This window comes from Nyctereutes procyonoides, unplaced genomic scaffold (genome assembly GCF_905146905.1).
Source record: "Nyctereutes procyonoides isolate TBG_1078 unplaced genomic scaffold, NYPRO_anot_genome, whole genome shotgun sequence".
Classification (NCBI taxonomy): domain Eukaryota; kingdom Metazoa; phylum Chordata; class Mammalia; order Carnivora; family Canidae; genus Nyctereutes; species Nyctereutes procyonoides.
Genome location: NW_026575046.1, coordinates 23,028,649 through 23,053,334, shown reverse-complemented (window position 1 = coordinate 23,053,334; position 24,686 = coordinate 23,028,649). Strand labels below are relative to the sequence as shown.

General features: G+C 34.2%; 1 protein-coding gene across 1 annotated transcript in view; it reads left to right on the top strand.

Moving 5' to 3' along the window:
- Positions 1-24,686, top strand: part of HCN1 (hyperpolarization activated cyclic nucleotide gated potassium channel 1) — a 376,053-nt gene that overhangs the window by 327,585 nt on the left and 23,782 nt on the right. Inside the window, exon 6 of the mRNA XM_055324802.1 lies at positions 4,861-5,101. Coding sequence (XP_055180777.1) covers positions 4,861-5,101 — 241 coding nt within the window. The remainder of the gene's footprint in view (positions 1-4,860; positions 5,102-24,686) is intronic.

The window sequence follows — 24,686 nt, the reverse complement described above, 5'->3', positions numbered from 1 at the left end:
GTGGCTCAGTTGGTTAGACGTCTGCCTTTGGCTAGACCATGATCTCAGGGTCCTGAGATCGAGCTCCATTGGGCTCTGTGCTCAACAAGGCGTCTGCTTGTCCCTCTGCTCCTACCAGCTCGTCTCTCTCTCTCTCTCTCTCTCTCTCTCTCTCTCTCTCTCAAATAAATAATCTTTTAAAAATTAATAAAAAAAATCCTTTGTGCAGCCAGGGGCATCTGGGTGACTCAGTCAGTTGAGCATCTGCCTTCAGTTCAGGTCATGATCCCAGAATCATGGGATCGAGTCCTGCATTGGGCTCCCAGCTCATCAGGAGCCTAATTTCCCTCTCCCTCTGCCTGCTGCTCCCCCTGCTTCTTGTGCTCGCTCTTGATCTCTCTATCCAACAAATAAAATCTTTTAAAAAAATCCTTTGTGAAGTGCGCTGTCTCTCTCTATATATATAATATATATTTAAACCATATTTAAATTATATTTAAACCATATTTAAATATATATATATACCAAACTCTGTATATATAAAGTTAAACCAAAAAAATAAAAAATAAAAGATAACCCTGAGAGTGAAAAGGCAGGTCACAGATGGGGAGAAGATGTTTAGAATATATATCCCAACAAAGAATTCATGTCAAGACTATAAAAAGAACTCCAACAACATAAAAAAAAAAAAATGAGGAAACCTTGATAGGGCATTTCACCAAACAGGATATTCATCTGATCAGTCATCCTATAAAGATGTGCCTAACAACAGTAATCACTGGGAAAAAGTAAGATAAAATTACAATGAGAAAGATTTTGTAAACAATAATATATGTCTGCATACCTACTAATGGCTAAAATTAAAGAGTGATAACATCAAATTTTACTATGGATGTAGGATAACTGGAAATTATATATTGTTTGTATGTGAAAAAATAATACAATCATTTTAGAAAACTTTTGGTACTATCTACTAAAATTAAATATAGCTTACTTTATCATCCAGCAGTTCCAATATAAGGTAAATAAATATTCAAGAGAAATCAGTGATGGTGCACCCACTGTGGAAAACAGTACAGAGGCCCCTCAAAAAGTTAAAAACAGAACTGCCTTACCATCCAGCAGTTGCTCTACTGGGTATTTACCCAAAGAATGCAAAAACACAAATTCAAAGGGATACATGCATCCTAGTGTTTATAGCAGCATTATTTGCAATAGCCAAAGAATAGAAGGAGCCCAACTATTGACAAATGAATAGATAAAGAGGATATGGTTATGCATTTGAAAAATTCACTTAAGATTTGTGCACTTTATTCTGTATGACACTTGAAAAAATAACCTCTAGTCTGTGACTAAACAATGAACATAAACAATTCTGCTATATGTTAGCAAAACAAAATGAAGGACCACTGAAAATGAAAGACTTTCATATCTGAAATAAAATTACACGTCAAAGTAAGATCAAATGCAGGGTTCTTTATAGTTGTTTGTTGCGTGCATTAATTATGCTTTTATTTAATAGATAAAAGTTTATTTGGAATTTAAACAGATTTGTCTATTTTCCCCTACTTTTTAATTTACTCAATTGTTTAATTATATTATGTAAATATGATCTCATGATTACTTAGTTTATACTCTGGAATTAATCTTATACTGCATTGTTTACCTTGTTTTGCCAATCGTTAAAGCTTTAGTTATTGGTAGCTCTTTCATTTGACCCTCTTTGAAATACACTCATCATTACGGGATTTTTTTTTTTTTTGATGTTTGTGTTTGTTTGTTAGCACTTCTATACTTTCTGTTACTACAGGATGCTCCAGGAAGAAGTAATTTCATTTTTTAAGTGTTGGCAGTAAGCTTGGTAATTTGGAGTACCTTATTAAGGTCAGGGCCATGTCTGATACCCTTAGAAATGGAGCATTCCTCAATTTAATGGATATGGTCACTACTCCTAATTCAGGCCAGACATATTGCTAAAATAGCACATTGTAACAACTGCCATAAAGAATCTGGATGGAAATTAGAGATATTAATAACTGTGTGTCTTACTTAAGTCAATGTGCTATAAGGAACTGTGATTGATGGAGGCGGAGCTTTAAAAGTCTTGTTTTACATATGGAGAGATATTAATAACTTAATTAAATATGTTCCTTAAGAAAATGTGCTATAAAGAAATGTGATTGATGGAGAAGAGCTTTTAAAAGTTTTGCTTCATTTCTAGACTCACATGATTGTGTCTATTAAGCTTAAAGCAAGCCAGTTTTGTGGGCAGAGAGGACTTTTAAATGCAAATAACTTTCTGTCTAATTACATTTTTTCTTATCAAATGCTTTTTATAGTTCAATCTGATAGTTGTCACATTGGGGGTAAAAGTTCCACAGAGAGGGAGAGAAAATTTAATGGATTCCTTTAAGCCATAACGATAATATGAAATTATCCCCATGGTGTTATAATCAAGGCAGTTACAATAGGTGTACCTGAATATGCAATGTGTAATAGAAAAAGAGCTATTCATATAAATAAAGAACAGTTAAATTGTTTATAAAATATATTTCCAATTATTTTCTAAAATAAATGGTGAGAGAACAATGAAGAGAAAAATTTGTGTAGTTTAAATCTAAGAACACAGATAAAAGAATTCCCTATTGTATTATTTTTGTTTGAAAATTCTTATTTTCTCTGTAACCTGACTTACATTCACTTTCCTCCACAGTATTCAATGTCATTTTACATGTGAAATCATTAATTCTCAAATAATCAATCTGGTCCTTTTAATGACCTCTGTGTGTCTTCTTTCAACTCCTAAGGTTACCCTGAGTACCTTGAGTGGTTCACCATTTATCTTCATGAAGTTTTTGTATCAAAGTATTTTGAATAATAAAAAACATATTTTTATACATATTACATACATATTTTTGAGACTTGTTTCTCAAGCTGTTTGCTTGAGAGAGCTTTCTAAGAGTTTTAAGTAAATATCTCCCAATGGGAACAAAATTAGTCTTTGTAGGCACTCTTTTCCACTGCTGAAGCTCCATCTCCCTTCTTTCCTTCCCTCCCTTTTTCCCTGTTTTTTCCCCTTCCCTCCTTCCTTCCGTCTTCCATACCTGAATGCATATTTACTGAGCACTTCCTATGAACTGAAACTTACCATAGTCCCAACTCCCACCCCGGCTCTTCAGCACCAGTTAAAATTAACTACAAGTTGTCCTCAGTACAGCCACCCATGGAGTCAGGTGAGCATTATTTGGGATTGGGTGATACCCAGTAGATACCACATGTAGATACAGTAGATACCACATGTAACATCTTTCTCTTGTTTCTTTTGCTGTGTTCACTTTTTGCTTATTATAGCTGATTTTTAGATATTGTACCATCCTCCATGTAGCCCCACCACTAGAGACTCTTCTTTGCTCTGCACAACTGACAAGATAATACTGTTAAAGATGAAATACTTTATTTTCAATGGTGTACCCCAAATTTTGTCCTCCCTATATCAGCTAGAATTTCCCTACATATTCCGGAATAAGGTCAGGTCATTCATTTCATGAAGCAAGATTGAAACTTTTTTTTTCCCCTCAGTCTTAGAATCCTTTAGTTTGTATAACATATTTTCTCAAAGCAAGAATTCAGGTCTCAGCCTCTGTTAATACTTTCAATTTTTTTTTCTTCCCATCTCTTAGGAGGGTTTACTTCAGTATCTATGTCTATTAAAAGAAATCACAAATTCAGGGTTAACCCTTTTCCTTTGGGGCTCATTGGAAAAGAGATTTTTGAGAAATGGCATTGTGGTAAAATTTAATTCCTACTGTTTATCTCTTAACACATCTAACTTGCAAGATAAAAAATGGTTGGTCCCAGGAGCTCCTGGGTGGCTCAGTCAGTTAAGCATCTGCCTTCAGCTTAGACCATGATTTCAGGGTGCTGGGATCAAGCCTCACATTGGGCTCCCTGCTCAACCAGGAATCTGTTTCCCCGTCTACCTCTCCTCCTGCCTGTGCACTCTCTCTCTCTTTCTCTCTCTTTCCAATAAATAAAATCTTAAAAAAAAAAGTTTGGTCCCATATCTCTATTTTGGCCCAAAGAGATACTACTATGTCTAATCTGGACCAGATCTACAGAATGAAATCAAATGTGTAACTATAGTTTAGAACTGGCCTGGTTCCAGACATAAAACAAACAAACAATTCAGGAAAAAGAAAATATGGCCCCTCCACTCTAAGACTTCAAGTGGAAACCCAAGAGGCTTTAGAAACAGTGATCGTCTGATCTAACTCAGAAACAGATTGAATTGACAATTATAAAGTATAGTTAGATTGGAGTCTTCTTTGTATAACCTTTCTCTGCACACCCACATCGTCCTTACTTTAATGTAAATAACATGAAGAAAAAAACATCAAAATGCTGTTGTCTGGCAGCTGGGCCTTTGTTTCAGAATTCTGGTCAGTAGGTGCAAGCTAGATTGTTCAACGCAATGGAGCACAGAAGCAGTAATATTATAGCTAATAGGAGGTAGTGTGGCTTCTTTTCTTCATACAAGATAAAAGGGAAACCAAAACTCTTCCACATTTAAGTTCTAATTTTATATATAGTAAAGGAATTGGAAGTTATAAAAGGTATGGCATACGTATTTAATTCACATTTACTGATTGTTTAATATATGCCTATACTGCACTAGGTGCTGGGAATACAGAATTTCTACACATAAATAAAACATAATTTCTCGCTTTGAAGAGATATGCAGATTATAAGAATTTATGTGTCTTTGGTTCTAAACTAAAATTGCAATATTATGTTATATGTAGATTTTAACTTAAGCATGTGGTTTTCTTCCTGATATAATTAATATTTCTCTTCATATTTGTTTGCCCTTGCCATCTTTAGGAGATAGTCAACTTCAACTGTCGGAAGCTAGTGGCTACAATGCCACTGTTTGCTAATGCGGATCCCAATTTTGTGACTGCCATGCTGAGCAAGTTGAGATTTGAGGTGTTTCAACCTGGAGATTATATCATACGAGAAGGAGCTGTGGGTAAAAAAATGTATTTCATTCAACATGGTGTTGCTGGTGTCATCACAAAATCCAGTAAGGAAATGAAGCTGACAGATGGCTCTTACTTTGGAGGTTAGTGAAAAAGAAAATGCAATAGGGCTGAATGTTGCTTTGGTTATGTATCTTTATCAAAATTTTGGAGATATCAGAATGTTGATTTGTGGCTTTTGACTATGAACTTGTATTTGAATTCTGATAAAAATTGTCTATAATGGTATGTTTTCACATATCAGTGGTGTCACATGTTCAGTACATGTACATTTGCTGCTGTATTAGTCGGAGTATCTTTTTATCTTCCCAAACTGGAACTTATGAACACTGGCTTAAACCAGATGAAAAGTATATTTTTGTCTCATGCAGAAATTCCAGGAGGGTCAGATGCCTCTCCCCAAGACAGCTTTCAGAGACCCATATATCATCTATTTTGTTGGTCTGCCATCCATCTGAGTGCTTTTCTCTCTTATACCAGAGGAACTATTTCTTGTCCATCATGTTAGATATGACCCACAGGAGACAGAGAAGGGGACAGAGGAAGTGAAGAGTGAGCAACTTCTCTTTAGAGGTATACCTAGAATTGTCAATGTTGTGCTTATTTATATCTGATTGGCCAGAATTTAATTATCAGAGTACCTCTACATATAAGAAAGGCTGAGGAATGCATCCTCTGGTTGAGTGGTGTGTAAGTCAGGGCTCGCCAGAAAAACAGAACCAATAGGATAATATATATACAAAAGGAAAGGAATTGACTTAAGCAAATATGGAGGCTGTTGAGTCTTGTGATCTGCCATTTACAAGCTGGAGACCCAGGAAAGCTGGTGGGAGAATTTAGTTTGGCTTCCCAAGCTGGGAACCAGAGGAGTCAAAGGTGTGCATCCAGTCTGAAGGTAGAAGATGAGATGAGATGTTAATCAAGCAGTGAGAAAAATAGGGTCAAACTCCCCACGCACCCCCGCCTCCTACTTTTGTTCTATTCACACCTCTAGTGATTTGGATGATTCCCACTCACATGGGGGAGGGCAATTTACTTTACTGAATCTACTGATCCAAATGCTAATCTTATCTGGAAATACCCTCACAAACACATCCAACAATTATGTTCAATCTGGGCACCCCATGGCCAGTCAAGTTCATTATCATTGATGTGATATGAACCTGCCTTTCCTTTCCCTTAAGGTATTAGAGATTTTGTGTTCCTTGGGTGGGTTTTGTACACTGTAAAATTACTAAATTTTTTTCTATCTCTACCTCTATCTTATTTACTTTTGCATTTTATTACTATTTTACTACAGTCTACTAATTATTATCCATACTTTGATTACATTTTGAATACTATGTTTTAGTATTAATCTACCAAGCATATATTTGTGAGTATAGTGTGAGGCAAGATTCTGTATTTTTCCCCAAAAGAGATGTTTTCCACCATCACATATGGAAGATTTCATCCTTTCTGCAAAAATTAAAGTACTTCTTTAATGATATGCTGATATAATATACACTGTGGTGACAATAGCAAATAACACTGTATTGCATACTTGAAAGTTGCTAAGAAAGTAGATCTTAAAAGTTCTCATCGTAAGAAAAAGAATTTTGTAACTATATATGGTGGCAGATTTTACCTTGACTTATTGCAGTGATCATTTCTCAATATATATAAATATCAAAGTATTATGTTGTTGTCACGAACATGCTATGAAGGCACACACGTGAATTGTGTCTTTCCACAATGTCAGTTTTATTCAATTGTAAAGCAAGGTTGACATAATTGTAAAGCAGTTTCAGGATTCCAAACTCAGTAACATTTTACTACTCATTTAACTCGGCTTCTTACTCATCACACAAAACAAAGCACAAGACAAGTTACACAGCAAACGAGGTAGAACAGGCGGTAGGAAGTTAATGAACCAAACATGAAGTCAGTCTGTGAACACACAGTTGAGATAAGCCCCAGGTGTGTCGGGGTCAGCCCTCGGCGTGTGCTGCTTATTGTGTCCAAGGAGTGGAGGGTGTCTGTTCTGTTCAGAGAGCAATCTGGCAGAGCTTCAGGGGCAGCTTTTTGATGTGGTCAAATGTGAAAGGATCAGTATCTTGAAAGTCTGACAATTTGCTGCAAAAATCCTCCTTTTTTTAAAGGGATTTGATCTGTGTTCAGACCTCCTCTGTTTCTGCTTGTCATCAGTTCTGAGTGTGTGGTCAGCTGGTGCTAATTTCAGCAGTATCTGATCTTACCTCCAATGCCCTTGGTTCTTGTGTCACTCCTTGACATGCTACTGCTTGACATGAGTGATTCCATGTTACTATATAGTTGTATACCTGAAACTAACATATTGTGTCAATTAAAAGAGAGGGAGAGAGAGAGAGAGAGAGAGAGAGAGAGAGAGAGAGAGAGAGAGAGAGAGAATCCCCAGGGGAAAAGAAATATACATATATTAAATCCACTAGTTTTTTATATATCAGGAAGAAAATTGTATGTTCTGTACATTTTCTAGCATACATGCTGATCCATAGAGGGGCTTTAATCATCCCAATCAAAGATGCTTCCAGATAGCATTGAGACAAAAAAAGTAAAACTATAGAGGAGCTGTTATGCTAATATATGGCCAGTAGAGGCTCTTTTGCATAGAGGAAATAATGTTAGAACAAGCAGAAGAGGGATATTACACATTTTTCTTAGTTTCTACCAATTCCATCAAAACATCAGAAACCTAATGATTAAATTAGACCTCTGGTACTACAGTATCAGAATTGGCAAGCTTAATGTTTAAATATTCCTTAACACCAGGAAACTGAAATATTTTTCTTAGGAAAAGGCAAGAAATCTGTCCTCAAATATCTATAGGTTTATCCTGTAAGAGGCAATTCAAGTGAAGCTCTTTTCCTTCTCAGAAATGAGGTATAGAATAAATGGTCCTTGCTAATTTGTGTTCATCCTTCACAGACTTTATAGTATGCCATCTTTTTAGAAGACTTCTCAGTCAGAATCAATGTCTCCTACTTCTGTGTCTCCATAGTACTTCTCATAGCTTTCTAAAGTCTTGGTCTCTGTCTACCTCACACTGAAATTAATAGTGTAGTTGCCTATCTTCCCTCTGATTTTCAGCATGTCCATCAAAATCACCAGAGGGCTATTTAAAGACAAAGATGCTCAGGCCCCACCCACCAGGGATTCTGAATCAGTAAATCCAGATTGGAGATATATTTTTTTGTTGTTGTTCATTGAAGATTAGTCAGTCTGTACATCTGAGTCCCTTAAAAAAAATCAGTAATGATAAAAAGGTATTCAAATCAAATTAGCAGTTGAGAAAAAGACAATTCCATTTTGTTATATAAAAATAAATATATGCTGAGTTGAAGTTTTCTTCAATAACAGCTGAGAAATGCTAACTAGGGAAGGTTTCGAATTTTATTAAGTGCTTTTTTGGAATATATCAAAATAACCATAAGGTTCTTATCCATTAATCTATTGTGGCTGAACAAAATATATCAACTCAAGATAATTAGCTTCCTTGACTTTCTCTCTCATCCATGAAAGATACTTTTGAAGTTTCCAGCTTCCCCTTCTTCCCACTCTTCGTCATGATTCTGTGCTGCCTCATTAGCCCCCAAGCCTTTGTGCATTGTACTAGGGGAAAAAAGAGTTTTGGAAAGCTAATACCAAAAAAGTCTACTTTCGAAAGCACAGAGGATTAATGTTCAAATAAAGAAAAAAGAGTAATTGAAAGCTGATGGAGTAAAAAATAAAAAATAAAAAGTGTACATGTACAGGCCAAGTGTAGGGATAGGTGGTTTGGGAGAGAAAACATTTTTGATGCAATTAATGGAAGGTGTTATAAATATAGAAACATCTGGAAAGGATTTTGTGGAAGCATTATTATGTATGAAGAATGTATTTTTACATTCAACATACATTTTGTCAATTCAAAGGAACTTTTAGTTACTGTGCAGTTGTATTTGTTAATATGACTAAGGTTTTATACGAAGTCTGGAACACTTGTCTCCCTAAATTTATCTGGTTACACTATTAGTAAAGTCAATTATGGTAATGAATATCCTTGTATTGGACCATAAAATCATTTCTAGGATAAAAACTAGTTTGTCCTGACGTATTATTATTTTTCAACACCTTGTAACATCTATAACTGAAATTAGGCTGTTATTTATTGTTAATGGTGCTTATTTTTGTGATCCCCTACCTAATTTTGGATATCAGGTTTTGTTTACTTCTTGGAGAGAGTAAGAAAACCATTAAAAAATGTATTCTCTACTTTAAGGAAGCTTAAACGATCTAAGCATTGCCTAATACTTGAAGGCTTCTTAAGTTTCACATGAAAAGCCACTTGTGTCTGAATCTCTGTCTCCTATGGATATTAAAGCTATTTCAGTTTTCTACTTGTTTATGAGTAATCATTCCATTCATAGAACTCAGTTATTCATAATACTAAAAAGCTTTAAAAAATAAAATCTGATGCTGGAACCAAAATTATACCTTAAGAGTTTCTGATGGAATTGAATGGAATTGAGATCCAAACATCCGCATGTAAAAACAAAATCTCCAGAAGATTCCAAATAATTTTCACATTATATAAATATATATATATATATATGTATACATAGTCCCCTTTTTATTTTCAGTAAACTTTTAGTGTTAATTTTGGAACAATTTTAGATAGAAAATGATTTCAAAGATTATACAGAGAATTCCATATATGTCCTACCCAGTTTCTTATTTACCATTATTATGATACTTTTGTCATAATTAATGAACCGATATAGATACATTGTTAATGTACACATTATTCTGATTTTCCCAGGTTTTACCCAATATATTCTTTTCATTCAGATCCCATTTACTTGTAACATCCTCTGGTTTGCTTTTGGTTTTTTGTTTTTTAAAAATTTATTTATTTATTTTTAAAGAGTACGGGGGGCAAGGTTTCATTCTACTGATATTTCCAACTCTAATCCATTACCATATGGATTATTTTGACTTTCTTTTCTTGTTTATCTATAACACTTCACTCAAGAGTAGGAAATCTGGTTTCCACTGTATATTTACCAAACTGTTCAGTGGTAATATGCATGTATAGTGGTTTTAGAATTGTAAAAATATACATCCATAGGAAATAAGTTAATCAACTGGAGAATAAATCTCATGTAAAGTTCTTTTTGCCTCTTCACTCATTTGCAAAGATGCTTAGGTCAGCATCTTATTCCCTAATCTCCTTCAGTGAGGTTGTTTCAACATTTATAATGCATTTATATCCTTTTGTTACATTCTGCATTCTATCCTGAGAACTTCTGACTTCCTAAATTATTGTTTTAATTTGCATACCATATGATTTACTTTTTGTGCTATAAAGTTTTATAAAGTTTTATAAGTTTTAACAAATGCTTACTGTCCTGTATTCACCATTATGATATCATATAGAATAGTTTCACCACCTCACAAAATATTAGAGGTTTTCTATATATTTTGGATATTAATATCTTATCAGATACATGATTTGCAAATATTTTATTTGCCTTTTTACTCTGCTTGTGGTGTATCTTGATGCACAAAATTTTTAAATTTTCATGAAGTCCAATTTGTCTGTTTTCTTTAGTTATCTGTGCCTTTGGTGTCATGTCCAAGGGATAATTGCCAAAGCCAATGTTGTGGAGCTTTCTCTTATGTTTTCTTCTAAGAGTTTTGTAATTTTAGGTTTTGCACTTAGGTCTTTGGTCCGTTTTTAATTTTTATGTATGGTGTTAGGTATTGGTTCAACTTCATTCTTTGCATATGGATGTCTAATTTTCCCAGCACTGTTTGTTGAAAAGACTATCATTTACTTTTAAATGATCTTGGTATCATTGTCAGAAATCATTTGATATATATACAAGAGTTTATTTCTGCAACTGTTTAATTTTTTTAAAACTATGGTTTTTTTTAGAGCAGTTTTAGGTTTATTACAATTTGAAAGTACAGAGATTTTCCATATACTCCCTTCCCCCACACATGCTCATCCTCCACATTATTAACATCACTCACCAGAATGGCCTCAAGAATGATCCTCCACCAATACATCATAATCACTCCAAGTCATGATCTGCCTTAGGTTTCATTTTTGGTATGCTATATTTGATGGGTTTTGACAAATGTATAATGACATATATTCATCATTATAATATCATACAGAATATTATCACTGCCCTAAAAATCCACTGTGCTTTCCCTATTTACTCCTCTCTCTCTCTCTCTCTCTCTGGAACAGTCACTGAACTTTTTATTACCTCCATGGTTTTGCCTTTTCAGGAATGTCATATGTTGTCATAATACAACATGCAGCCTTTTTGTCATCATTCAGTTGGTAATATGCATTTAAGGTTTGTCCATGTCTCTTTATTGCTTGACAGCTTGTTTCGTTTTGGTGCAGAATAATATTCCATTGTCTGAATGCATCACAGTTTATCCATTCACCTACTGAAAGACATCTTGGTTGTTTCCAAGTTTTGGCAATTATGAATAAAGCTGCTATAAACACCCAAGTTTTTTGTGGACATGTTTTCAACTCCTTTGGGTAAATACCAAAGGGTGTGATTGCTAGATTATATGGTAAGAGTATTTTTAGTTATGAGAATCTGCCAAACTGTCTTTCAAGTGGCTATAATTTTGCATTCCCAAGAGCAATGAATGAGAGTTATTGTAGTTCCATATGCTCACCAGTATTTATTTTGTGTTGTCAGTCTTCAGGATTTTGGCCATTTAGATAGGTGTGCAGTGATTTCTTGTATTTTAATTTAGATTTCTCTGAGGACATATGACCTTGAACATATTTTCAGATGTTTATTTGTCATGTGTATATATTCTTTATTGAGGTGTCTGTGAAGGTCTTTGGCCCATTTTTAATCAAGTTGTTTTCTTATTGTTGAGTTTTAAGACTGTATATTTTAGATGAAAGTTCTTTATCAAATGTGTATTTTGCAAATATTTTCTTTCAGTCTGTGGCTGTCTTCTCATTCTTTTGATATTTTCTTTTGCAGAGCAGAAGTTTTTTTTGTTTTTTGGTTTTTGGGTTTTTTTTTTAAGAAGTTTTTAATTTTAATGAAGTCTAGCTTCTCAACTATTTCTTTTATAGGTTGTGACTTTGGTGTTGTATCTAAGGAAGGCATCTAAAATTTTCCTATGTAATCTAGGAGTTTTATAGTTTATGTTTTATATTTAGGTCTATGAAATATTTTGAGTTAATTTTTGTGAAGGGTGTAAAGACTGTGCCTAGATTATTATTTTTTTTTGTATATTCATGTCCACTTGTTCCAGCGCCATTTGTTGAAGAGATTGTCTTTTCCCCATTGTATTGGCTTTATTCCTTTATCAAAGATCATTTGACTATATATATAAAAGTCTGTCTCTGGGCTCTCTGTCTTATTTCACTGGTCAATCTGTCTGTTCTTACACCAATACCACACAGTCTTGATTACTGTAGCTTTAGAGTAAGTCTTGAAGTCGGGTCTATCAATCCTCCAACTTTATTGGGTTGCCTATTGTGGGCCTTTTGCTGCTTTGTGTAAACTTAGAATCAGTTTGTCAATATCCATAAAATAACTTGCTAGGATTTTTATTTGATTGAATTGAATCTATAGATCAAAATGGGAAGAATTGACGTCTTGACAGTTTGTTTTATTTTTTTAATTGTATTTTACTCTTTCTTTTTTTTAATATTTTATTTATTTATTCATGAAAGACACACACACAGAGAGAGAGAGAGAGAGAGAGAGAGAGAGGCATAGACACAGGCAGAGGGAGAAGCAGGCTCCATGCAGGGAGCCTGACGTGGGACTCGATCCGGGTCTCCAGGATCATGCCCTGGGTTGAAGGTGGCGCTAAACCGGTGAGCCACCGGGGCTGCCCGACAGTTTATCTTCCTGTCCATGTACACAGAATATCTATTTATTTTTGTATTTTTTTATTTTTTCTTTATTTTATTTACTAAGAGGGAGTAAGAACTTCTACGCATGTCACAACTAAAACTGAAAGCCATTTAATATTTGTTTAATCACATCTAAATCTATAATATATATCTCTTTCCTAATGCCATTCTCATTTTTTTTAATCACTTGCATTAGTACTTGTTATTTTCATGGTGTTTCCAAAGAAAGTGCTTTTTCCTTTCATGAATTTCTGAAATGTTTTCTTTATGAAACCTTTCACTGTCTTTAGATTTTAGTTTTTTGCTTTTTTTCTTTTAGCTTCTTGGGTGAAAAAAATTTAGTATATTTTTCTTAACCATTCTTCATTCTGATGACTGCAATTTGAGTACATATAAATCTGACTATACTGCTTTGGTCAAATTCCATTGCATTTTTTAGATAGTAATTTGTTATTACTCTTTCTTTTTAAAATACTTTTAAAAGTTTATTTATTTTTTAAAGTAATATCCACATCCAAAGTGAGGCTTAAACTCAAGACCCATCCAAACTCCTCAAGAGGTGCATGCTCTTCCATCTGAACCAGGCAGATGCCCCTATTATTGCTTATTGCTTATTTCTAAATAGGTTGCACTTTTGGTCTGAAGCTATTGCATAGTGCATGAGTTGCATTTTATTTATATTGTTTTTAATTTTTTTAATGGAAACATTTGGAGATAGAGTGGCAGAGCAAAAACAAACACATATTTGAATAGGAGAATTACAGAATATCAAATATGTTAAATAATAAATTATATTGATAGTAAGTGATACATAAGATGATAAGATTAAAGGATATTTATTTTTTAAAGAAATGAAATGGTCTACAATTACTAGATAATTAAAAAATAAAATACAATTCTAAGGGCACCTGAGTGGCTCAGTCAGTTAAGTGTCAGACTCTTGATTTTAGATCAGGTCTTGATCTCAGGGTCTTCAGATCAAGTCCCATGTTGGGCCTGTGTTAGGTGTGGAGTCTGCTTGAGAGTCTCACTCTCCCTCTGGGCCTCTCTCTCCTCCCCCTCACCCCCATTGCCATGCATGCTCGCTCGCTCTCTCTCACTCACTCAAAAAAAAAAAATCCAATTCTATACAGAATATTTTTTCCATTCTACTAATTTCTTGAGACATAAATGATCAGTTCTAAATTTAGCCTTATTAAATTAACCAATGAGGTCATCTCACAGTTTTTAACAGTTTAGCAAATATTTCTCCTATAGTTTATTCCTATAAGAGTCAAATATGTACTTATTCAACCCAACTCACTTCAGTAAGAAATTTTGTAAAATAATATTTTGTTTGGGGACGATGCTGATAGCCACATTTATATCTTCACTATGGAGACCTAAAGTGGCTATTAGTGCACCCCAGGGTACTGAAAGCACAATCCTTTGATAGGTAATTTATGGGAAAAAAATAGATCTATATCACTTTCAATTCTTTTATGCATATAGTTGATATTTGTTCAAGTTAAACTCCAAATAAGATCATGAAAAGCAGCTGAAACCTAATAATAACAAATTGTACTTATTTAGCATGTCAAGGTTTATAATTCATGCCTCTTTAAGTATCTGATATGGAATTTTAAAATGAACAGAAAGATTCTTGTTTTATACTGATTCTATATTTGCATGGCCAACGGCAGTAACTTCATAGTATAATTAAACAGAAGAGCAGGGACCAACTGAGGAACACTCTTTCCACTCTTCTCAAATATCTGAATTAAATGAACATAATCAGCACACAGAACATTCCAACTGAATGGCAAGCAGAATAGTGAAATGTAGAGACTTTTCAAAGAATGACCAAACTCAGAGTTTTGTATTCTTTGCCTGACTTGATTTATTTCTACAATAATACAAAATATATTTCTAGAAGAAATTGATTTTATTTTGTTTTGTTTTAACCCAGAGAAGTTTTTGTGTTGATTTGTTGTTTTCTGTGTGTGTGTGTGTGTGTGTGTGTGTGTGTGTGTGTTTTAAGGCTGGGGAAAGTGTTAGGTCAGCACACGTATCATCTCATCCAGTGTTCTCACCAACAGAAGTCTCAAGTAATGTTCTAGGAGAAGCAGTGCAAGAGAATGAACATACAGTACATGCCTAGCACATTCATAGTCCCTGGGGATATAAAGCGGTGAACAAAATAGACAAAATTCCCCAATCATGTAGCTTTTATTTTATACAGTACTTAAATTTTAGAAATAAAAATTCAATAAGGAAAACTAAATTCCTGAAATATTAAACTACATTACCACATAGCGATAAATACTTCTAGGAAAATTAAAGCTAGGAGGAAGCGTAAGGAATGCCTCCCTGCCCATACACCCACTTAAGGAGTAGGTCCAGGCATATAGGATCAATTAGGAAGTCCCAGGCTTCCCATTGGGAGTGACAGTGAGTGAGGATAAAGCAACCTGTGAGATCATGGCTCAGGCCAGGTGGATGGTGAGGCAATGAGTTTCGGGTGTTGAAGGAATGAGGGTCTTGTTCAAAGGAAGAGGAGTTCCTGAACTCCTCCTGACTCTTCCTCTGAGGAAAATGTTATAAAATAAGCCTTGGCCAAGGCCAGTACCTGAAAAGCAACAAAATCATGTTTCAAACTCAGCTATGAATGTCCTGAACTCAAAGCCTATGTTTTGTCTACTGTATATAGCCTTCTCCTATGAGAAGGCGTGATGGTTGTCCTCTAGGATATAAACTTTAAACATCAGCTAAGCTTTAGCTTCGTTACAAAGGCATCCATGGCCCTTTTATACATGCATTTCTTAAACACCTTTGAAATCTGTTCATATGTTCCTCTTATTAAATTAATCATATTATTAATACATTATCCACTGAGTAAGGTAAAGTGTTTTTAATATGCCTTATTAAAACTTCAAGTAATCTATCTTTTTCTTTTTTCTTTTTTTTAATATATCTTTTTTCAATAGTTTATGATTTTTAAATAAAAGCCTCTCTTTTTCAAATATAATGTAATTCATTATCATTGTTATCTCTAGTCACCTCTTAACAGCTGCTTGCCGTTCCACACCAAAGAGTTCTAACCAATTCAGCCTCCCAACTTTCTTTCCTTCAAAATATCTGTCTCATAGGTACTTCTTATGGTTGGTCATATGAAACAAACCTACTAGAAGGAAAATAATTCCCATAACTGCTGCTATTATAAATAATTTGATATTAGGTGCTGCTTAATAATGTCTAATGTTTTGCCAGTCTTAAGGAGACTGCCAGGAACTTCATATAGCTAATGTTTACGTTTAGAATCTTTATGCCCAAAATGCATTTGGCCAGATAATGATCATCTGGCATTTTTAAATTTAGAGCCACAGATTTGAAAAACCACAGGAAATCCCTGTCATGATGACTATTCATTATTTTTAAGAGGACTGAAACATCTGCCAATCTGTAGTTTACAGTTGATGCCACCTCTGGTGAACTGTACATTTCTAAAAGCTGATACAGATTTTCTAGAAAGTGTAACGTATCTGTTGATAGTAAGCTCAAAACTTGATTAGTTCAGTCCTTCCATTTTATTTATGAGAAGATCACAGCAGAGAAAAACGATACATATTCTTGTCGATTTTTTTTTGCTTTATTGTATTTTGCTTCCTCATGTGTTTTCTTCTTAGATTAGGCTGATGAAATAATTGTTTTAATACTGATAAGACAGATCTGGAAGATTTTTTTTTACAAGTTTTAGCCCACCTAGGAGTCTACCTATACCAGATAATGTACAACCACAGCTTTGCTAAGTCATCAGGTGAGAGAGATGTTAATCCCCATCTGTGTCCCCACCTCACAGTTCTATGATTCTATAACGTTATGTATAAATGCACCAATGCATAATAAAAAAATTAAATCCAAGTGTCTGAGACAATCAATGAAAATCAGGATGAACATTAAGAAGACGTTTTATTGGGGGCACCTGGGTGGGTCAGTTGGTTAAGTGTTCAATTCTTGATTTTGGCTCAGGTCATAATCTCAAGTCGTGGGATCAAGCCCCATCCCGGACTCCATGCTCAGCACAGAGTCTGCTGAAATTCTTTCTCACTCTCTCCTTGCCCCTCCCCTTGCTCTCTCTCCCTCTAAAACAGATAAATAAATCAATATATAAAAAAAAAAAAAAAAAACAGATAATCTAGGTATTTTGAAGTCATAATGTCTTTCCCTCTTTACTAAAGTAGGAAAGGAGGAAGAGGTGAAAGAAAAGGGATGGAAAATAGAAAGGTCTTTGTTACAAATCCGGGTTCTCCTATATCCCTGTGGTTGTTCACAAGGACCATCTTTGGAGCTTTGTAAATAGGCCATACCAGGACACACCTTGAACTTACCAAAGTAAAATCTTTATAGGGCAAGTTTGCTTCCTAATCATTACCTGTAATTCTAATTCATGCACTGAATTTTAAAAATGTGTCTCTACCTAGTTCTTAAATTTTAATATTCATCAGAAACTGGGGGAAATGATTTCAGGGAAAATACGGGTTTTTAAAAAATATGATATTGCAATAATACTGCAAGCTGAAACAAATCTAAGTTATGATTCACTTCAAAACATAAAATTATTTTGAATATTTTAAAATATATTTTTTCTTTTGAAAATATAAATTTCTAAATTTTGATTATTGTAGACTTCGGATTTCATGTTTTACTTGTTTTACTCAAATGATAATTTTTGTAATGATAAACTTGTGTGCTACTAGAGGAGTTTTTGGTAATATAGAACAGATGGAAGGATTTTTTTTACCCATTTTTGTATGCATACCTCAGAGATTAAAAAGTAGCAGGGCTTTCTGTCAAGTGTACCTGGAGGAAAAACTATTTAAGCAGGATGTACATCACCAAGGATAATCTAAGAGAAAACTATCTCCCAGATTGATGTTTTCTTTAAGTCTTCTCCTTAGAGTAAATCTGTATTCATGATTGGAGAAGAACCAATGTGCTCTTTTCTGAAGCCCCAAATTACTCCATTTGTATTTCCCAGGATTCCCCAAAGGGGAGCTTCCAACACCATGTACTTCCTGCTTTCATTCATTCTGCAGCTTTTTTTCTTTCCACAAGGATTGTGACCCCTGGCCTCCATATGAAGATTAATATCCATATCCTTTAACATAATCTCCAAAATTCTGTACAATTTGGCCCAACCTATCTTCCTAATCTCAATTCATATATTTCCCTCTAGATACCCTTAAACTGGCTCCTAAGACTACTAGTTCTTAAGCAAGCAAAGGTTGCCTTTGCAAAGATGATCCCCTTGGTTAAAAAACATCCCTCTCCACTCCTCAGTCTTATACATTGCCTCTTGTATTTTTAAGATACCACTCAAAATTTTTTTCACCTTTGACAGTGATTTATCTCTCTACTTTCATAACACTTTAATCTTAACCTGTTATTGAAACTATTTTAATTATTATTTTATATATCAGTCTTTCATATTAAATTATGAAATTTATGAGCTTAGACACTATGGTTTCTTCCAATTTAAACATGAGGTATCAAAGCACAGTGATTGAACACATTCAGTAAGAACTTGTACAATGAGTAAATGGATGGATGGATGAAAAGATGGATGGATGGATGGTTGGTTGAACATATTTTCCCTTGTCTCTACTCTTTATCTCTATTCTTTCTGCTCCTTTCTTTCAAGTAACTTATTGGTGATAAATGAGTTCTAGGATATAACACTTGAAATAATGACTAAATAGGAATTTTAAAATGAAAGATTGTTAATAGCAAATTTAACAAAGAATACTGAAGCTAGTGTGTTGGACGAAGTGTCTCCAAGCATTCTGATGGACACAATGATGACATGCTTTAAATGTTATGATAAGAATTATCTATATTTCAATTAAACTAAATTGATGGCTATCCTTTTAAGACTATTTTTTTCTTTTATATATTATTTATACTCTTTTATTTTCTCTCCATCTCTAATGTTTCTTGTGATTTATTTGCAGCATTTATATAAAAGATGAACAGGGGCTACAGGACTAAGATACTCCTATATTATATCGATAATATAGAAGATCATTTACCATTTTTATTTGTATCTTCAACCTTAGCATATTTTCAGGTACATCATTTTTATTGAATCAGTATTTGTGGCAGCAAATCTAATTTTGGAGCCATCTTTAATTGAATAATATTTCATATCATTAAGCCAACTACCAAACTTTAATAAATGTTCTCTATTTATATTTCTTTTCAATTTTTCAAACATGAAATTATAATGTCTACTCTTCTTTATTTTTTTCCACAACTTCTTAACAGAAGTCACAAATGTGAACTAGATATTAGGCTTAGTATTTTGATAATATCTTACTGCTGCACAGAGTAGCAAGATTCCTTTATGATTACTTCTTTTGCTGCTTCTGTGTTTTTGCTCTCCAGCCTCACATTTGGCTTTCAAAGCCTCAGCATAGCATTGCTGACTAAGTACTTCTTGCCCTACTTCAGCAGATCTGCTCTTCCTCCATCACAGCTGGGTATGATGAATGAGCTAACATTAGTAAAGCATTTTGAGTTCTTTGGATAAAAGTTGTGCAAACTATTATTATATTGGGACACTCTTTTTAAGGACCATTATCATACTTCATTGTATTTTTGGAATCTAAGAGAAAAAAATGAGGGACAAGTGTGTCTCTAGCTAGGCACACTTCAACAAATTGTGCAAGTAGAGCAACTGTATGGAAAGAACTTGGATTCAGATTTTTAGTTTTAATTATGATCTTGTTCTCCTCTCACTTTTTCTGTTCTATGCTATTAGCTTAGAGTGAGGTGAGGTGAAATAAGACCATCTTTCTGTGGGTATAATAAATATTATGGTTTGTGGCATTAAGTATACCCTTGGAAACAAATTTTTTTGACGTTCTCAAAGTCACATTGTTATCCTACGTAAGACTTAACAGATATGCATATGAAACATGCCAGGCTCTTTACCAGACTGTAGTATTTGAGTTTCAAACATTGTTAAGGTTTTATTTGATAAATGCCCAACACATACTGTTTATGATCTTAAGAATCCACTCTTTGAACATGTTCATTCGGAAGGCGATGGTATCCTGTGGGTTGCTTTATGTGCATCATTGCTGGTGGACAGATGGCTGGTTTCTCACTGTGTCCTCATTTCAACTCTATCTCTAGCTTTTTCCTTTTCCAAGTGGCCTCCCACTTGTGCTAATAACAGAGGCTTTTTATTCTGTGCCCAGGTTTTACTTACTCTTAAATTTAGACCTTCCCCTTCAAGTGTTAAGGTCCACATTACTAAAACTATACAACTGCCCCAGTGATTTTTCCCTACTGAACCACATTCAATTTAAAAGTTTATGTCCGAGAAGCCTAAGCATATTTTCTTGCTTTGTTATTCCTCTGTCATAATATTTCAAGTTAAACAGTCAAATTCTATCTTTAGGAACAAAGCTAAAAAAGGATCAGGAAACAGCATGATGTGGCAAAGTACTCAGCATCCACAGAGCCAGGCTCTAGTCCCATCTTTGTCAATGGACCCAACTTCATGTCCCCAGGCAACTTTTTCAACATCTAGGGGCTTGGGATCATCATCTGGAGTCATCCAGTACTATGATTATGTTGGAATTCGACTCTTGAGGATGTAATCTTTTTGCCAAATTGCTTGTTTTAATAGCTTTCTGAGCATCCAAAATGTCTTCTGGCCTATTCTAGAGTCCATCATATTTTTTCAGTTAATGAAGGTTGTATATTGTGTTTGTAGTATTATCTTTGAGGGTATTTTATAAGACAAGACCCTGGCATTCTGAATAGAAATGGAGGCAAGTGATATTTGTGATGTTTCATGTTCTAGTGGATAAAAATTAACTACAAATCTTTTTTATGGGTAGTGAAAAAAAATAGAAAGTGTCAGAGGCTGGTTGAAAAGCTCTTTGTGGTGTTACAGAAGGGTACTATTTAAGGGTGTACGTGTTGAAGTCAGATCTTGAGATGCTGTTGTACCTGGAGAAAGTCACGATCTTCCCCAAACCCCTGTTTCAAAATCAGAGGTGGTAAAATCAGGGTAATAATAATACTTACTTCATTAGCCTTGCTTAGGGGAATAAATGATTTAACATATATAAAATACTGAGAACGGCACAGAGTATGTGCTGTGATGTTAGGTAGCAATGAAAGTAGCAGTGCTGGTGTACTCTAGGGCAGCAGATGCATGTATGCTACTGAGGTATTATTGATTCAGTGCTCATGTGGAGTGAATCAACACAGGAGAATCTGATTGTCAATTTGTGTTATTCTCCGGAGTCAGTGTTAGTCTTAATCCAGTAGCAAAGAAATTCACTCTAAATCAAGTGTGTAAATGGTGGGAAATAGGGATATAGAGATAGGATAAATAATCTTGAAAGCTTTTTCAAATCAAAGATATCTTTAACTCTGAAAATCCTAATCTCTTGACCATATGCACTCCGTGAGTGTGCATGCACACACACACACACACAAGAAATAATATCATAGAATTCAATAGAATCCAAATTCTCCAAACAAGCAGTGTTTAATGGGCCAGGCATTATACTAAGTAATTTCACATACATATAACTCCATATTAGATTAAAATAACTCCAAAAATATGTAATATTTACCATTTTCAATATCAATTTTTAAATGCATTAAGAGGGAAATGGAAGAACAAATATATATGTTTTCAAAAGCTGAATTATTCAGAAACATTTTTGTACAGTTTAGAATTAGGAGGGATCTGATCCATTATCTCATCACCTTGTGCAAATGAGGAGCCTAAGACATGCACAAGCACACAGATTGTCAGGGGCAGGAATGCACTATCATTCTAGGCCACTACTCTTCATAGAGTAACAGGTGAATTTTCTGCAAGTTGTTACCAAAGGTGTTACTTTATAGCATTTCAGAAAATAAGGATTCTTTCTTCTTAGACTGAATTATCAAACACATTGCACACATACATATACATGAGCACAAATTCCTTCTGGACTCTTGCTAAATAACCTGAAATTACTAATTCTAAGCATTTTCCAATTAAGTGTGACTGTTTTGACCTATCTATTATCTATGGAGATACTCTTTGTAGTTGAATTTACTAACAAGGAGAAAGTGAGATTACCTGTCAGAATAGTTCAGCAAAAAGATAATGAAGTGGAAAAAATCTAATGCACTTCAAATTACATTTTAACACCTATTTTGCAGAGTATTATACATTTATTGAAATGTTTGAGTGTATTTAGCAAATTTAAAATACCAGAAGTTTTAAAAAGTCTCTTTGTACCTGATAACATATGTCAGAAGAGAAACACATTAACACATTAATAACACATGAATGTTTTACTGGCGTGCAGTGAGTGACTCCAAAGAAAGAAATAGAAGTTTCCAAAAATATGTCTAAATATTCTTGATACTAGCAAGTCAGTTAATAGCCACTCATACAGTCAAATTGGACAAGAATGAGAATATTAAAGTCTAGTACAGATCAGACTGTTTAAAGAAATAGCATTTGAAATCTTAATTGAATTCATTGTGCAGTGCAATGGTTCACTTATTAATTCAGCACATGTTTACTTTTCTTATAGTAAAGACAAAACAAGCACGTTAAAATTTCTTGTTTTCTTGGAATTTATAACATACTCGTAACTATAGAACAGCCACTGATTCTCTCTGCCTCAATAAAAGACTAGAAATATTGGTGCAATATTTACTAAATACTGAAATCATTTTTATATGTGCAACATGCATGTCTGTGCATGTATTACTGTAAGTTGGAAGAGAAAGATGACATAATACAAATGGACTCAATTTCCAATAGGTTACATTTTTAAAGAAATAATATAAATAGGTAAATAAAATTATTATTATCATTATATATTTGTGATGTGACAATGAGATATATATATATTATCATTATACATCTTTAGAGAGAAACCAAAATAATACCCCCATATCTGTCTTCTGTGTATCTCCCCCTTCTTTTATCTAATTAGAAAGGAAGTGATACAGAGAGAAGTTTCTGAGAATCTTGGAGTTGATAATGGCTTGATTTTGGCTTCAGTACCTTTAGTACCAAGGCATTCTGGTTATAATTGCAGAGGTCAGAGCAAAAAAAAGGGGCTTGAACTAAGCCATGTGCTCATTCTGCAGTGTGAAATTTTTGATTGACCTTCTGTTTGGGTGAAACACACAGATGTCTGATCACTTCCTTGCATTGTGTGACACAGCTTTACAAAGATATGTGTTATAGATGGAGATTAATTTTTCTAAATTGATTTGATTTCTTTGTGCTGCAATAAGATTAGTTGTGCAAGGACAAGAGGATGTTACAGCAAAGAATAATACATACTATAGAATTTCAAAATACTTGTGCTCCAGACAAATAATCCTACATGGAAAATTTCTGGCAAGCTAAATTAGGGGAAATGACCATACTTGAGCAAATACATTCTGAAAGTATCATTTTGCATCCTAGGCTTTTATGATAAGACTCTATCCCTGTTTAAGATATCAAGAAAGGAAATTTTAAAACTTAATTACAACCCCTCCCCCCACGTGAACTTGATCCAGTAAAAGTTTGCTGCTGTCCAAAAGGCTTAGTTTTGTAAAGTTTCTTAATTACGTAGTTGCTAAAAACTTGAATTTGTCTTTTGTAGACAAAGAGAATTTGTCTGATGGTGTCTGATACCATATGTGTAAGAAAACCACAGAGTGTTGCTGAACAAATCCTAGGTCATTTCCAGTTTATGAAGCCCTTCTGAAACACTCATTTATCATAACTACCTTTTTTTGTGTGTGTGTATAGACATATACCTTGCAATTTTGCTGGAAAGTATATTTATTTTTTAGGGGAAAAAAAGCCAAAATTAACATCCCTGCCATCATTAGTTTGAGCATCTTTGAGCCAAGCCCTTTTGTCACTAAAACTGTGGACTGAGAGAATCAAAACTGGTGATAATTGGTCTTGGCTACATTTTCTGATAACAATCTTGAGATTTTGCTCTGGAACCACAGAAATGAATAAGAAGCCAAAATACAGATACCTTTACTACCTGAAAGCTAAAAAAGATTCAGTAAAAATGTTTACTACCCTTCCAAATGAAATTCATTGTTTTTAAAGTGTCTGTGTCTGTAGGACTTCAGAAATACCTAAGAATAAACCTAATTCCCACTGGCTTTTGAGCAAGAAGTCTATAATCATATAAGAAGAGTGAAAATGAAAAAAACCAATGGCACCAAGGGACATGTAATTTCATTTCCAGCCCAGAAGATAACATTTTAGGAAGATATCTTGGGTTCATCGTTCAGTTCCTTGCATTTGCTGTGTTTATTGGCTCACTTGTGCCAGAACCAAATACCTATAGACCTGGGAGTAGTCAGGGAGAGGGAAAAGGTGGAACTCCAAAGAACAGAGAGAATGATTATCCTTTGAAAGGGATAAGTGGTTTGACTCTGCCAGGTGACTCTGAAGGAGAGGATTTGCTTTCTCACGAAGGATCCCTGATAAAAAGATCTGTAATTTGTGACATTGTCATAGTTGCAAGGATTTGAACAAAAATTTGCTACAACAGCAGTGGGGAGAGTAAATGAGTTTTTGAACATGTCAGTGAGGAACTTAGACTGGAAGTCAAAGCTTCAGAAACTGCTATGTGTTTTGAAATGAGAAGAAAATTTTTTAAGAAAAACATAATCATTAAAATGAATGGAAATTATTAAAATGGATATCAAAAGTCCTGAAGCAT